This window comes from Phycomyces blakesleeanus, assembly GCF_001638985.1.
Source record: "Phycomyces blakesleeanus NRRL 1555(-) unplaced genomic scaffold PHYBLscaffold_4, whole genome shotgun sequence".
Taxonomy (NCBI): domain Eukaryota; kingdom Fungi; phylum Mucoromycota; class Mucoromycetes; order Mucorales; family Phycomycetaceae; genus Phycomyces; species Phycomyces blakesleeanus.
In genome coordinates this window covers 2,600,178-2,616,899 of record NW_017265137.1, presented here as the reverse complement: position 1 = coordinate 2,616,899, position 16,722 = coordinate 2,600,178, and the positions used below count along the sequence as shown (strand labels likewise).

Sequence of the window (16,722 nt, the reverse complement as noted above, 5' to 3'; positions counted from 1 at the left end):
ATATATTTAAAAAAAAACTCATATTCTTCAAGTGCCAACTTTTTCTTAAGTTAAAACTCTAGAGCTATTAACAAATCAATCAATTAATCTATTTTCTTTTCCTTTTTAATGATTTTATTTAAGAGAATTTTATTTTTACGAATAAAATAGTTGGATATTCAAGCACCGGAAAATAATTAGTTTCATAGTATAAAAGGAAAACGTTAATTTTGAGCTATATATTCTATCTTGATTCTTATCTCTTTTTTTAAAAAAAAAATTAGCTTTAATACCTTGGATACTTATTAACACTAATGATATCTTGAGTTGTGATTGTTGTTAAAATAAATCAAATGCCGATCGATATTGGGATTAGTGCCAAATATTAGTGCTGTTGATGCTTGATTTTGATGTTTAGATCAATAATGGATAATTATGTTCTTTGTTTGATAATCGAGCCAATTCGACAGGAATTCATAAAAGTCTACTTTTGGTAAAAAAAAAAGAGTTTATTTCTCCTTTGTACATAGTCATTAATGTGTATGAGTGTATTGGCTCCAAAGGAATATAGACAATAAAAAATTAATATGCCCAACTAATAATTAAATCAAAACAAGTTCAATGTCTGAACAAAGTCGCTTACAATATTATGGTTATTGTTTACATATTGACTATAAGAGACAAAAGGGGGTTGATGGTAGCCCAAACGTGTAAATAAGTAATATACATATATATTCATACAAAATAAAAAGCCTATTTCTTTATTTAAAAGGATCCAGTACAGTCCATAAAGAATAAAGGGAGCAAAAGGGGGAGACAAAACTTATTATTGTTACATGTCTTTGTCTAGTTTAAAATCCAAAAAGAAAGGAGAAGGCATATTGGAAATCCATTACTACCACTATTCTTAATATTGCGATTATGATTATGATTTAAATCGCAAATGTCGTTGTGAATATCGCCACGCGACTGGTGTCTAGTAATCACGTAATACTAACAATGAAAAAAAAAAGAAAGAAATTATAACAAGAAGTCTATTGTACTCTATTTGATTGTCCTTTTTCTCTCTCTTACACCTCAACCCAATTGTGCTTCTTGAATGACTGATTATATTTACCAAAAGTATGAAAATGAACAGTGCGGTACACACACCACAATTGAGTGAAATACAAATTCCACGACCAATTTCTCTATTTATATGTTTGATAGCTATAAATATCGCCAGTAGCTCTAATATATATATATGCTGATATGGTATGAGCGTTCTAGTAGGGTTCATTTAACGGACAAAAGTAGTCTGGTTGTAAACGTTCTCCTCGACCGGAACCCGAAGCATCCGTATACACCTTGACCAAGGGGGGTGTAAATCTCAGGTATGGGAAGATAGGCCATCTTTTCATTGGGTTAACTGTGCTGATCCACAATTCGAGCTCTATACGCGTAAGAGGGAGCAATCTCACCGTGTCTGACCACTAATGTCCTACATGCAATTCATGGCTGCGTAGTCGTAACAGCAGGTGTGTCTGGAGACGGGCCGGTAGGACGGCCAAGGTCTTGGCTTGTGCCTTTCCAATAAAAGAAGACGCGAGTCAAAAAGTGGGTGATAGGTCGGTGCAAAAAAAAAAAAAAAAGACGTTGAACATCCTGCCATATATCGCGTACCTTGGGCGTCGGAATGGCGAGGGGTAATTTTCTGTGTACCGATGTCAAAGTCAAGATAGTTGGAGATGGGGTCGTGGGAACCATTATTGATGAAGGACCCCAGTAAATGTATTTTGTTGGTTACCTCGTTGGATATGCAGCCAGAAAGTTTGTTGACTCGACGAAATAATTACCAGGCTGGCGCAATAAGCCGGCATTCGTATACATTGTTGCTTGGCTCATTTAAAAACTAGGTGTATTATTTTGAGGAAGACTATATATGAAAGGTTCGGGACAGGGCAAATATCCCCTGTATTCTCTTTTTCGGTATGGTGAATATGCGAGACTGGAACCCAGGGGAGTACACCTCCTCAATAGCCCTTTCACACAGGAGACAGATAATCTCCTGCTCGATCACTTTGTTGTACTTGTAGAAGAAGGGTATGAAAACCCATCTTGATGCCTAATCAACGGGGTTTGTGTAAACTGAATGTTGAGCTAAAAGACTGTTCGTTGGCATAATTTGGCTTCGATACAGGTCGTTCGCCCCTTTTTTGTTAGGAATTGGACACTAGTAGCATTTCCCGTGTCTATGGTAAGATTGGTTTGCGCAAGAGCCTTGAAAGTGTCCAAAAGAGTTCCAGATTCCGTGTAAGGTTGGCCTACAATAGGTGTTGTAGGCAAGTAGAACTCTTTACAAACGTTGTCACTGAGTAGCTGAGTGATATGTGATGCAGTGTCGGAAACCGATTTTTGCAAACAATCGAGAAAGGCCATGGCATGGGGATCGTCGAAGGTAGGGTCGCGAAACATGTCGTGGGCCATAGAGTCCATGGGCCGGGTAAGGCCCGATAATCGGAATCGTATATCTGACAATTTGGCTAGTAATTGTAACCCCACTATGTTGTGTATTCTGTATGATGTGTGCCCATGCAGTCTTGGACACTTGTCTCACAGCTTGTTAACATTTTGCGATGTAGCACATCTTAAACACACACACACACACACACGCACAACATGTTCTCCCTTTTTCTTTTTCTCCTTCTCTCTCTCACACACACAAATATATATATAAATATTGTATTACATATCACCAAGGGAAAAAAGCGAGAAGAAATCTAGACAAAGGTTTGGAAGGGTCTTCTTTGTAATTTTATTTCTTATTCTTCTTATTTTTGCTGCTGTTGTTGTTGTTGATACTTTACTTCCTGTAATTGATACAGTTTCTTTATTTTTTGTCCGCCATAAAGAATTTACCAAAATCTTCATTTATTCATTAATTCAACAGCAACAGCAACAGCAACAGCAACACAGTTGACTATAATATTTTTATCATTTTTATCAATGAATTTGGTACATCCAAGCACTGTCCTTGGTGTTCCCAGCCATCTCTTGAGAAAGAAAAAATAGGTTAAAAGACAAGTCCGCAACCCTCGCCTCATATTACCATTTTCAAAATTCCCAAATGTAAACCTGTCATGGTCTTTCAAAGTAAAGAATATTACATAGCCAGCCTTCTTTTCTATAAAGCAACTATTATTTTTGTATATATATATATATATATAAAATCTAGATGTGCCAATCCAATAATTTATTTGGAAAGCATGCGCCTGTTACAGTTTGAATATCGTTTATGAAATCAAAAATATTTCCCTTTGTTGCTCTTGTCGTTGCTGCTGTCTTGTGATATTCCGGCATATCCTCAAATCAATTGCGACATAGTGGGCACGACCACTGACATTATTATACCCGTGTTATTTCAAAATTGGAAGTTATTGTAAGACCGGGAGAAGATGTTCCGGAAGGTATGCCATGTAAGACAAAAACCAACAAGAAGGATAATAAGGATAATAGTGATATATAAATCCTCCAATCTTTGGTTACCATCAGATATACACTCAGTATACATTCCATTTGACAAGCTATTTTTTTTTATTACTTTTTGGTACTGCACGAGGGGCGGAGTGGAGTGGAGTGGAGTGGAGTGGAGTGGAGTAGACTACTTTGCATTAATCATCATAAAAAAAACTTTTGAACCTTGGTTTAAAAAGATTAGATTTATTTTAGAAAATTGTTGATACCAGCCGTAATCTATCCTATAGCATAGCATAGTGTATCACAGCACAGCATAGAGCAGAGCAGCACATCGTATTATATTTACTTTTCATTCAACATAATTTTAAAGTAGCTTCTTTCTTGTACACTTTCTCTTTTAAAGAAAATATTTTGTTAAACACAAAAACTACAATATAATAATAATAACTAGATGCTAAAATGTTCCTCAATCCTGATAATTGTAGCAGTATACTATACTATAAACTAGGGTTTTTTGCTTATTTATTAAGTATATAGAGCATAGAGATATATAAATGCAAAAACCATCTTTGATCTCTTAAAGAAGTGTAAAAATACAAAAGTATAAGTGATAGGGTATGTGTGTGGTGTATGTGTGTGCCAAATTCATAGTCACAGCCCGGCAACCCCTTTAATTGATTTTGATCTCCGCAATGACTAAATTTACCTTTATTCGAGCTCCAACCCGTTCTCTTTCTCTAATAATCATCATAGTAACCATGGTTGTACGTACCTGTAAAACACATATACACATATATATATATATACACTTTATTATCAGATGAATGGAAGTAATGGGCACGCACGTATATACGACAGATGGAAATTGAACACACAACAACAGCAACAAAAAAGACTGGATGGGATTGATTTGGATAAGAAAAAAAATACAGAAATATAGGGATGGATGGATGAAAGCGAAATTTTGAGGACAACCTTTACACACACAAAAACAGAAACACACAAAATTACTCGAACTTTCGGCACATTTTTTTTCTTTACCACACCAAGTATATGTATATGTATATGTATATGTATACATGTGGTTATGTGGATATGTGTACAAAGACGAAAGAGAAACCTACCTTACTTTGGAACACACCAAGACATCTAAACGCATCAAAGAAAGATTTTGCTTACAACATTACAATACACCTGAATAACCTTTTACACATCACCAACAGCAACAACGTACATCAAATCGGAATTTTCAAAAGAACCATCAAACGGATACAACTAAACATAAAAGAGCAGAGCAAATCACAATGGAGTGTGTTTTTCTTCTTCTGGAAAACAAAAACATTGTGGAATATACAACAAATGCGTGCTCTTACTTCCCAAATGGATTGTCTTTTTCAATCTATTAATCATCAACATCATAACAAAAAGAAAAAATCCCTCCAAAAAAAAACAACCAACTAACATTAAACTCATCACTTGTACTTTGTGTGTACACTTTATTTATTTAATTTATTTAGCAAGGCTCTTTCAAGCGTCAAGTCGAGGTTGGCCGTGTTGTCCTCATCAACTACGGTACCGATAGCGGAAAGCTCGCTGTCATCGTTGACATTGTTGACCACAACCGTGCCCTCATTGATGGCCCCACCACCGGTGTCAGCCGTCAGGCTTTCCCCTTCCGCCGCATGACCTTGACCCGTTTCGTCGTCAAGGATCTTCCCCGCGGTGCTGGTCAGACCGTCCTCAAGAAGTACTTGGAGAAGAACCAGACCGTTGCCACCTGGGAGAAGTCTGCCTGGGCCCAGAAGCTCGCTGTCCGCAAGGTCCGTGCTGGTCTCACCGACTTTGACCGTTTCAAGGTCCAGAAGTTCAAGAGCCAGCGCCGTTACGCTGTTGGTGCTGCTGTTGCCAAGGCCACCAAGGCCGTTTAAACAAAAAAAAAAACATCACCAACAATAAAATAAAACCAGAATGATAATAATAACAATAACAATAATAATAATAAAGTAATAGTAGTATGACATACATTATTATTATCTTTGTCTTCTTCTTTGTCTTCTGGTTTCTTATGTGTCGAAAATATATATTATATTATTTTGTATTATATATGTATTGGGATTAAGAAAGTGAACAAAAGTAAAGAAGTGTATTATATATATATATGTCAATATGTACTTCTTATCGCTTTTTCCATGAATGTGCATAGACTTTTTCAAAGTCCATAGTACCCACCGTTCTATCCCATTCATCTACTGTCTTGATATACAACCGCCGTCCAGTTACTGGATCTCCAAACAACTCAGCCCACCATGCCAAATTCTCGTCGTTTGTCACAAGAACCAGCCGTTCAGGTTTTCTGGATGTCGAAGATTGTGATTGTGATTGTGATAGATTTTCTTCACGGCGCTTGGCATAATAATACAGCAAGCAGCTGATAATTGGTCGATATGCTTTTGGAACGTCACTGCAGATCAGAGGAGGCTCGTCTTCTTCGTCTTCTTCGTCTTCCTCTCCTCCTCCTTCTCGATCGTCTTCATTTTCTTCGTCTTCTTCATCTGTTTCTTCTCCGGCCTCACTCTCACTTTCCAATTCTTCGTCTTCATCAAAACGACGTCTCTTGAACAGTTCTTCTCCAGAACTTGAATCAGAGTCAGACTCAGACTCAGAGTCAGAATCATGATTATGGTCAGAATCAAGTGTCTTGGCTCTCTTTCCATCCTCTCCTTCGTCTTCGTCTTTTTCGTCCTCGGTCTTGAGATTTTCATCATCAAGGTCGTCAATATCTGTCAGATTTGCCCCACTCAACGACTGCCGTGACTCCTCTCCAATCCAGAACTTTTCTGCCTCACTCCATGAACTCAATTGCTCAGATATCTTTTGCGTTCTCAATGAAGAGGCCACAAGGTCCATAGAATCATTGCGGTGAGTCTCTAACAACTTCTGATCTAGGTATCGAATCGATTCGCGCGCCTGAAGGTTTGTATGGGAAATTCCCTTTTTGTGAACATCCAATGAATCAATAACTATTTTTGTTTTGTTTTTTGTTTTTAATTGGACACATGTATAAGTAAAACGATGGTTAATATTGTTTAAAGCACTCATTAATACATACATAGTATATACCCATGAATCTACTTTTATATCTTTACTTTTTTTTTCTTATTTACCTTCAAGAGGAACTATGACTTCAAGGACAGATCTCTGTGAACGACTATTGGCATTCAATGTCTGACTAGACCAACGTTTGATCTTGTTCAATCCATCCAAAAAGGCAGTCACGTCTACTACAACTGTGTAGACCTCAAGCTTTGGTGTTTCCTTCTTTGGGGTATTCGTGTCTCTAGAAGTCGAGAGTGACATCCGATTCACATTCTTTTCGAGAGAAGAGACCTGCTCGATGAGGCGCTGGGTGGCCAGTGCTTTCATAAACCTATTCTTTTGCTGGCGCTAATTACACAATATTATTTGTCAATAAAGTACAAGACATACAATTATATATATAAAAAAAAAGACTTACTTTGGCATTCTCATCAATCACACTGTAATTAAGTTCTGCTTGGTTGTATTGTACAAAATCAAAAGACTGTATGTACCGCATCATTCAGCATTGTTTAATTAGTTTAGTTGTTTTCTCTTGTTCTTTTCTTTTAAAAAAAATCACTTACCGGAGAATCTGCTACCTTCTTTACCATCTCTCGTATACGCCCCCATCTGATTTGTTTCCTGGCTTCAGTGCCATTCTGTTCTGCACCGTCGTAGGATTGCTCTTTGAAGTAATCGACAGTAGAGTGGAACGAAGCCAAGGGCGAAACACCTAATAGCAAAAGATCTTCTGACAAGGGATATGTGATTGGCAAAACATGAAGAACTGGATCTGGAAAGTCCACGTGGCTTATCAAAAATGACAAAAGGGCTTGCATTGACTAAACGAACAAATAAACATATTAATAACATTGTATTGTAAAGGAACCTTCAACTAACTACACTCAATACAAACATTATATATATATATATATATATGTATGTGTGTACTCACATTCACAAGTTCTTTTTTCCATGTATCCAACTGCTTAGGACTTCCTGTTGGTGTACCTCTAGGAGTAGCTCCTGCACCAGTACAGTATTGAGAAATACTGCTCAAATTAGAAAAAACATAAGTACACCATATAGAAACACTTGGAAGAAGGGTGCTATGAAGCAATTCTTTGAGCTGCGAGTGCTTTTCTTCATCCAGCCGGTCTTTGATTTCTTCAACAGAACTTTGTGTAGACTTGCAAAGGTTGGCCAAAAGTCTGAACCCATAAGTAAGCAAGTACACCTGGGCTGCTTGTAATCGCGGTCTCTGGGAAAAATTAGCTTTGTTTTATACAAGTATATAAGTATATATATGTATGTATGTAAGTAAAAGTAAATACAAAAATTCAAGTAAGGTTAACTATCACACAACTTTTCTCTCTTTTCTTTTTCATTTTTTGTTTAGCATAATAATGATCATGTATTACCTTTTTCCTTCATTCTCTCTCCAAAATTCCACACAGTAATAAATGTAATGGTTAAAGTACGCATAAGCGTACTCTTGAGAATGTGAACTGCAGAAGACATTTGTTTTGGTAGCAGTGAATCGGCCGTTTCTTCACAGGAGGCTTGTATAATACAACGAACAGCTTGATCAAGTAAATCGGACACTTCAACCGCCGAGACCGCAAATGTTTCAGAGCTGTATGTATATATATAAATACATATATAACCATAAAAAAAGACACATACACACACACAATTTGAACCACAATTTGATAGTAACAAATTTTATATATTGTTTAATCATCATTTTATTATTATTAAATATGTATTTATGTATCTATGTATGTATATATCTTATTCGTTGATGACTTTACCTTTCGTTCTTTGCAAACATAAACTCCTTGTGAACTTGTAGAAATGATTCTACAAAAGTAGAAATCATCTTGATTGCCTGGCCTTTGTCGTCTTTAACGGGACTTTTGGTATTAGAGAATCTGATCTTTGAATAGAATGAATAAAGGTTGTCTCGGCCAACACTTGAAGGAAACTTCATAGCCAAACTATGTATACATATATAATAATGAGCAAAATAGAATATAATTTTCAATACATTTAGTTAATTACATGCATATTAATAAACATACACGCATATTGAGAAGCAAACAAGCAGGTAAAACTGAACCTCCACCCCCCCTCTTTTTTTTACATAGTCTCTTGTTCTACTTACCTCATACAATAATACCAAACAACATCAATTGCACTTCCACTCGAAAGAGAAATCAAAGCAAGCTGTGAATAAGGTTTTCCAGTAAATCTGTAAACATCCGCAGCCTTGTGGTAGCAACTTCTTGCTAATGCCCAACTTTCTTCGGCGGCCTTTTTGTTTCTTGGAGAAGCTTGCGAAGCACGGTAGCGAGCAAGGTCACCCATGCAGATATAGTTTGATTGTAGTAAGATGGCAACTTGTTCATCAGCCGCTGCGTTTGCGCCCTGTTTAAATAAATCTAATATAAGACAAACATTTGATGTTTATACATATATGTTTTTGAAAGAAATGTTAGATACAATTTTAATTTAGACAATATTTCTTCCTCTTATTACTATTTTGTATTTTAAACACGCGGCACAAAAGGAAAGGAAAAGAGATGAAAAAGAGAATCAAATCAAATAGAATTGAATCGAGCCCTTTATTTCCTTTCCTCCGTTATTATTATGTTACTTACCAACTCCAATAGTCTTTGTGTCAATATGATGTGATGTCTTGATCTTTGCATTGATTTCACGGTAAAATTTGAAACCAGAATCAATACGATGTAAGAGTGATTTTGTAAGGGTTTGTCTTGTTGGGTTATCTTCTTCTAAATTAAGCTAAACAAAAAAGGAACATAAGCATAAACATAACAAAAGTAATTGCGTTTATATAAGCCAAAAACCAAAAACCAAAAAGAAAACAAGCCATAATATAATGTAGTCAGATTGGCTTTTATATATAAAATCTTTACCTTTCGAAGTTTACTGCGGATTTCTTCAATGGAAGCATATATAATGTATCGCCAAAGTTTATCGTCAATGTGGTGGGATGTAGCATACATCAAATCTATAGTTAGTATCTGTCGGTATAATTCCTTTAGGCTAATAAAGAAAGAGAGAAATAGACATTAACATCAATGTAGAAGGAAATATAAATTGCATATTATATATATATATATGAAATTTTAAGTTGTCAATTGTCAATATCGAGTATTTTTTTTTCATTTGTATTATTGTATATTGATGGATTGATTCCATTTAGATAGATCTTACCTTTTGCGTACGTAATCAGTCTCTTCCTCTGTTGCAGAAATTTGTTCAGTTGCTATCGAATGAACCCTTCGGCCTTGATCCTTGTTTGGAATAGCAGCATAATTAAGTTTAAGCTGTGTCTGAAGCTCATTAAGCTGTTTTTCCAAGGCAGAAGCCTCGCTAACGTAGTAATATATAAAGTGTATATGTATGTATGTTAATACCAAAGCAAATGCAAAATGCAAAAAATAAAATACAGTATAGGTGTATACGTATGTATGTATATTCTAACCTTGTCAAGTCATGAAGGCTTAGTCTTATTTGTTGTGCTTGTGTGGAGGAAGTGTCGGTAACATCCTCCTGAGCAGGTTCCTGAGGCTGTCTATTCCTGTTTCTAGGACGTCTCCTTCTTCGGCGGCGTCGTTGCTTTTTTAGGTCCGGAGGAAACGTTGTTGCTGGTTGCATGTCTGATTGCAGACCAAATCCATCATTTAAAGAGGTAGGACGAGGAGGTTTTATCGTTTGGGTAAAGCAAACAGGCAACAGTTCAAATAATTAAACGTGTAGATGTAGGGTAAAGGAGAAATAATAAATCCAACAAAATAAAATAAAATAAAATAAGCTAAAAAAAGAAAGTTGAAAAATAAAGTACAGTACAGCACAGCACAATACAGCAAAGCACAGGACTTTTTTTTTCTTCTTTCTTTCTTTTCTTTAATATGAACTCTTTCTTACTTTGATCATTCACAATGATGATGATGTCATTTAAAAGTAGACTGATGATGTCACGTATCACTTGAGCTGTCTGGGTAGGAAAAAAAAAGAGGAAAGTTCTTAAGATTTGTACCTGAGGCTACCTAGTTTGTTCTCTATTTTCTTATAGTAAAACTTACTTTTCAGCACAGCTTAATAATGCTATCTAGTGATACACCCGTAATTATATCCAAAAATAAATAACCAAGTATAAATAAGTATCATAAAACTTGTCAATTACAAGAATTCTTCTTTAACTACATATAACATATATATAAAAACATGTAAATTAATTCAATTGACTAAATTCATACTGGTCTTTGTTTCATCTTTAAATAATATCTTCGGTCTGTACACACCAAATGGATTGATTTCAACGCAGTGCAACTGTTTATATATATATATATAATTCAAATTATAATAGAAATACTTTTTCTTTGTCTTGTGTGCTTTACTCAATTAAATGTTTAAGATGAAATAGATGGCACTGGGCCACCGTGTCAGTTCAAGCTGTCTTGCCTCTTGATTCTATAATACTAATGCTTCTTTTAAAGTGTCTTTTTCTTTTTCTACTTCTTTTTCTTCTGCTTTTTCTTCTTCTTCTTCAACCTCCTTCTCCTCATCTTTATCTTGGCCCAAGTTATTAACTTGTCGCCGACGCTTGTAGAACAACAAATATGCTGCATTTGTCTAAGAAAAAAAAAGACAAATGATTAGTTTAACTTGCTTTTTGTTCAGGGTTCTTGTTCTACACAAAATCATAAACGCTTTACCTTGGCTTCATTGACGTCTACCTTTGTGACATGCGAGTCATCAAAATAGTACCACTCTTCATCAATACAGTTCTGAGCATAAGCAGTATCTATAATATAAATGATGTATGTTTTTTTTTTAAAAAAAAGTTAGAAATGTAAATTACTATAATCATTTTCTTCTTTTTCTTCGTAAGCTCCCCTCCGCTCTTCTTTAAACTTACAATGACCACCACCCATTCCACCAAAGTGATTGTCTACTGCATAAAGGTCATATATTAACCGATCTTCTGCTGCAACAGTCTTACTCGCTTCTACTCCCAAAACTCTCTCTGTCAGGTCCAGACCCTCAGTAGGAAAGTCAATCAGTTCGTCAATCTTGTCTCGCCAGGTTCTTGTCTGGCTGAACCGCTTGAGGTGTATGACCATGATCTCGGGAAGACGCCATAAATCAAATTTCTTTGTTGCTCTCTGATGAGCTTTACACTGTGGGCAGTACCACAAATCTTCCTCACTGAGTTCTTCTTCCTTTGTAAATTCATCCAAGCAAGAGTTTAGGGTCAACTTCTTCTTTTCCACCTTGGCAACGGACTCATCTTCCGGGTCAGCAAGAACTTCAATGTCCTCCCACGCCTTGACATTTACTCGGCTATTATTTCCACTGTAATAAGATGATGAGGATGACGAAGTTCCAAAATATCTTTGGGCAGTCTTGATAGGCCATGAAGCAACAATACCCTCGCCCTGTCGGATCACCGTGCTGTTCAATAGACCGCGCTTCTTGCTTGACTCAAACGTTGCCTTTCGTTTAAAGGTAATAGGTTTTTCGTGGACAATTATACCAGGCGATAGATTATTTCCAGGCCATGTAAGTGAGACGTCTTCTACAATTTCATCATCGTCACCGTCGTCACCATCCTCAGGCATTGAATTATCCCTAGACATTAAAGGACTAGCAATGGGTGTATCACTAGACTTTTCCAGCGCATTCTTTTCTCTGGTTTCGCGCTTCTCTTTTTCTGCTGCCTCTTTTTGAGCTCTCTTTCTCAGATTTACCATGTTAGCATGAGACCATGAACTCATTGAAATAGGCAAAAGATCTCCACCAGAGTTGCGGTCATATTTGCTTTCTGAGAATAGCTTCATCGTAAAAAGGTCTTTTGATGATGATGATAGATCTTTCTGATTTTCACTTGCCCCAGAAATATCGTTCGTATCGTTGCTCGTAGGAAGTGTGTCGATTTCCATAGTATTGTCAAACAATGGATCTTTGGTATTATCGGTTTCAATCTGGTCCAAAATCTTGTCTCCTTCCGGAGAAATATCCTCTTCTTCTTTCTCATCTATACACGTTTCCTCTGGAATATCCTTGAGCATGTATCGTTCAAGATGGTGTAATATCAAGCGATAAATGTCATCCGGTGATTTTGCATCGCTTTTCTTGATTCCAAGAATCAGTGGTCCACCAAACTGCGATGTGTTGTGGTAACCACTCCTTTCACCCGAGTCAGAGACACAGTACACGGGGAAAACTATTAAGGAGTTGTCATCGTCTTCATCGTCTTCTGGACCACTTCCATCAGATTCAGAGCTGTCGGAGGAAGAAGATGCCGAAGAGGATGATGATGATGAAAATGTGTTATGATAGTTGTAACCACGCTTTCTAGGTCTAGGCATTGACGGTACAGGTCCAGGGAGTTGATAGATGTAGATGGAGTCATTGTCTCCGATACTAGAGGTAGGTTCATAACCGAGGATAATTTTGTAAATCTTCTCATTATAAACTTCGGTGACCAATAGCTAAAGACACATTAAGGCAAAATAAGAATACATTATATGATTTTTTTTTTGGTTTAAGAAATAAAAACAAGACTTCCAACTTACAGTTGAAGGGTCCTTGACACCAACTCTCTTGGCTACTTGATCTTTTAGATATTTTATGCTCGCTTCTTTCTTTAATTTTATTGTGACACGGCAAATTTTTGTGTGTGGGTCATAAGGGACATATATGATCTCGATACTGCGACTATTATCGACCGGAATAGGCAGAGACAGATACATGTAGGGGTCGAATGTGACAGAAACCTAAAAATTAATATAAATAAATAAAGTCTTTGGGTATATATATAATTAGATGAATAACACACCTTGTTACAAGCGTTGCATGTCAATCGACTTTTGAACTGTCCTTGGAATATATCGACAATTATGGAGTCATTTCTAGCCTTGTGGTAGTTCCAATTACATTGGGCAATTTCTTGATCTGACATATCCTTAAAGTCTGGTAATTCAATATAAGGTTTCTTAAGAATCCTGTTCAAATCTTCATGAAGCCCATCAAGCAAAAAAGCTAAAAGTTCTTGAGTGTCGTGTTGTTGGTACCCAGTAAAAGTTGGATTAAACCGACCAATAGTAGCCTGGGTATTTTAGTTGGTCAGTACACGTACATTATACACACACACATGCTGAGACCTATATATATATTATTATTATACCTTGAAATCTCTAGGCGCTGTACTTGATCCCATACCACTCCAAATCTTCTCGACTAATTCTCCATAAGCCTCTGCGACTTCACCATGCATTCCCAGGGGATTGTCTCGGTTGAGTTCATTTTTGTACTTTCCGGCTATTAATACGATATTAGCATACTGATCTATATTATCAATAACCAGTAATTTTTTATATATGCATTTGGTTTACTTACACAAGAACCATTTCGTAAGCTGAGGTGTATTGCTCAAGCACTGGATCGCAGAATTCATGAAACAGGTGTTGCCCAAGTTTGACAGGCCGCAGACACCTTTTGTTTTTGAAACCGAGCTTGAAGACATCCATGGGCCAAACCCATTATTTGACTCAGTTCCTCCATTTGTTCCAAATGTTGACACCGAGGAAATTCCTGGGGAATCAGAAGCGGTAACCAAGTTATTAAATCCACTAGCAAATACACTCGAGGTTGTTGAGACAGAAGACGTGTCTGACACAAGGGGAACGTCGTCATTGAGTAGATCAGGTGAACTAATAGCAAATTCAGTCTTTAATTCACTCTCTGTTGGATATTGGCCAGAAGCTCCCCTGATTTCCATAACATAATTTCCACTAGGAAGCACTGAGGCCGCGACAATATCATCCTCGAAAGATAGATCTAGGCGTTTCTCATGAATTAAGAGATCTGAAGGATCAATGAGCGGGTTGCTAGAATCATCGGCTTCTTCTGATCGCGTCCAGAGCCGAAACTGTGTTGACGATGGTAAACTAACTGCATTCAAGAAAGCTGTCTTCATGTCAGCCCACGTAGTAGAAAACGATAACATGACAGTGGGTACTTTGTTAAGTGAAGTTGGAACTGGCTCTAGTGGTGGAGTCGAGACCCACAAGTGAAATGTGGGTTGAGGATCGTCACTTATCATGGGTTGCATTTGTCCCCTTTTTAAAAATGATCTTTGAACAAAGTGTTGTTAATTTCCTGTTGAATATGGAAAAATAAAAATTGAACCGAAAAATGTGGATTTTTTTTTTATTATTTTAGTATTGAGGTATAAGCCAATCAAATGTGGAAACTCGAAACACACACACACACACACATATATATATATTTAAACACACAAACACGCACAAACCATTCTTCACCCAGAGAACAAAACCTCACCAAGAAAACCAGGAGCTGACGATTATCAAAAGGCCCTTCTTTGTTTGGTGTTTTTATGGTGTATCAAAGTCGGTATAATATAAATATTATCATTTACTGTTGTTCTAATAAAAAGAGAGAAAAAAAAAAGAGAAAACGTATGTAATATTTACTTGAGTACGCCGATTCGCGCAGACCAATAGGTTCTTTCTTTGGACTTGTTCATTCAGGTAAAATAACAATAAAGCAATAAAGTATATATATAAGAAATGACTCTCCAATGACTATCCTATTAAGAATAAAGAAATCCCACAAAAACAAGAAGCAAACAATAAAAAATAATAATTCATTATCTTGTCTAACATATCTATAAAATAAAGTTATAATTTTCTATAAAAAAACACACACACATATTTATATATGTATGTATGTATGTATGCAACAGATATGTTGATCATTATTCTTTATTGCCAAGATTGGCATCATTACCCCACAGACAAACACAAACAGACACACATATATGAGACTGCTACTGCTAATTGATTGTCTAACATTAAAGAAGATAAGTAACTATAAATCAACAAGATACTAGTATTTATCATACTTTACTAAAAACCATACTTTAAGGAGCCTAACTCGCAAACAACAGACGTGTTTTCTTAGATGGTTCGACAATGATATTTATAATTATAATTATTACTATTATACATAAAAATTATCATTACAAAGAGGTTATCATATTAGAAAGAGTTTTTCTACTATTTCTGTTTGCACCAACTGAATGCGCCATTAAAACTTGCCATGCTTTGGTGTGTTACAGGCTTAAATAGTTTAGAGAACAAGGAAAGAAACTAATAAAATAAAATAAAAGCAAAGAGGGAATAGATGAATTGTAAAAACTGAAGAAAGACACTTTACAAAATCCTTTCTTATTTTAAACAGAGAAGAACAATACATATTGAACAAATTTTTTAAAGCGTTTTTTATTCTTATTTTGTTACATATTAGAATGAAAGCAAAGCATGGGCAAGAATGCAACGATACTTTGGTTTATTGGCAAATAATTAGAGAATAAGACAATCTATTGCTATTTGTATCGTGTTTTGTTTGTGATGATATAACAATATAATAGAATCCTTGATCTCTTTACCATTTATAACATATTCTCAAGTTATAAATCTGGGCACTTTTGACTGAAGTCTTCACCCTTGTTGTTGGTGTATTCTTTATATAATCATCGTATAAGCAAAGATATACCATTATAATTGTCGCGTATTAAATATGTCTTCATAATGAATATTTGTAATGTCTATTCAAGCCTACGATTGTGTTTATGCGGCACTTCTTTTTGTCAGTCAGACATCTTTTCTGTAAGTATGCATTGTTTTAATATTAAACAGTTTGTGTGTATGATATGTTGGCTCAAACTCTACAACTTTTCTTCCTCTCCAAAATAAAGCTATTTACACATACATATATTAGGGGTACTCAATTGAATTCGAGATAGGGGTCCAAATTTGGACATTAGCCAATGATATTGTTTTGTAGCTCAGGACACCAAAAGGGGTACTCAGCCAGAATCTTTGAAGAAATTTAAATTTGGATATTAGCCAATAGTATTCCTTCGCAATTAAGCACAATTTTTTTTCTATGGCGGGTATACAAGTGTTTGTCCAATAATATACTGTACTGAGTGTAAAGATTATTCAAAGATTCTATGGAAAATTTAGTTGAGTACCCTAATTTAATATAATATCAGCTATAGATTAGGGGGCTTCAGTAGATATACTTTAATTCTGAGTTTATTTAATTCTTTTGGAACAATATTAGCCAATAATTGTTTTAATTAGA

At 35.9% G+C, this 16,722-nt stretch overlaps 4 protein-coding genes across 4 annotated transcripts; 1 reads left to right on the top strand and 3 right to left on the bottom strand.

The window, feature by feature from the left end:
• Window positions 1-825: 825 nt before the first annotated feature.
• PHYBLDRAFT_164887 (hypothetical protein) lies at window positions 826-1,725 on the bottom strand (the record flags this gene model as incomplete). The annotated part of the gene is made up of 4 exons (XM_018435095.1): window positions 826-955; window positions 1,054-1,169; window positions 1,464-1,544; window positions 1,642-1,725. 4 exons carry the CDS (start codon window positions 1,723-1,725, stop codon window positions 826-828), a joined length of 411 nt encoding a protein of 136 aa, XP_018296044.1.
• Window positions 1,726-2,118: 393 nt separating this feature from the next.
• Window positions 2,119-2,605, bottom strand: PHYBLDRAFT_68494 (hypothetical protein; the record flags this gene model as incomplete). Its single annotated transcript, XM_018441964.1, has 2 exons — window positions 2,119-2,519; window positions 2,587-2,605. 2 exons carry the CDS (start codon window positions 2,603-2,605, stop codon window positions 2,119-2,121), a joined length of 420 nt encoding a protein of 139 aa, XP_018296043.1.
• Window positions 2,606-4,180: 1,575 nt separating this feature from the next.
• PHYBLDRAFT_122721 (hypothetical protein) lies at window positions 4,181-6,265 on the top strand. Its single transcript, XM_018428881.1, has 2 exons — window positions 4,181-4,199; window positions 4,953-6,265. Exons 1-2 carry the CDS (start codon window positions 4,194-4,196, stop codon window positions 5,361-5,363), a joined length of 417 nt encoding a protein of 138 aa, XP_018296042.1. The 5' UTR covers window positions 4,181-4,193; the 3' UTR covers window positions 5,364-6,265.
• A 4,634-nt stretch (window positions 6,266-10,899) lies between these two features.
• On the bottom strand, window positions 10,900-14,047 carry PHYBLDRAFT_122719 (hypothetical protein). Its single transcript, XM_018428880.1, has 7 exons — window positions 13,948-14,047; window positions 13,736-13,869; window positions 13,388-13,657; window positions 13,278-13,325; window positions 11,465-11,819; window positions 11,262-11,350; window positions 10,900-11,178 (listed from the first exon to the last, which is right to left on the bottom strand). The coding sequence occupies exons 1-7, from the start codon at window positions 14,003-14,005 to the stop codon at window positions 11,017-11,019; spliced, it is 1,116 nt and encodes a 371-aa protein (XP_018296041.1). The 5' UTR covers window positions 14,006-14,047; the 3' UTR covers window positions 10,900-11,016.
• Between the last annotated feature and the right edge of the window lie 2,675 nt (window positions 14,048-16,722).

Coding starts and splice junctions, on each gene's coding strand:
- PHYBLDRAFT_122719 (XM_018428880.1), bottom strand. CDS start 14,005: ATGAATTCTGCGATCCAGTGCTTGAGCAATACACCTCAGCTTACGAAA. Junction 13,658..13,735: donor CAGCGCCTAGAGATTTCAAG/GTATAATAATAA, acceptor TAAAATACCCAG/GCTACTATTGGTCGGTTTAA. Junction 11,820..13,277: donor ATCTGTCTCTGCCTATTCCG/GTCGATAATAGT, acceptor TCCGTTGCCAAG/GTGGAAAAGAAGAAGTTGAC.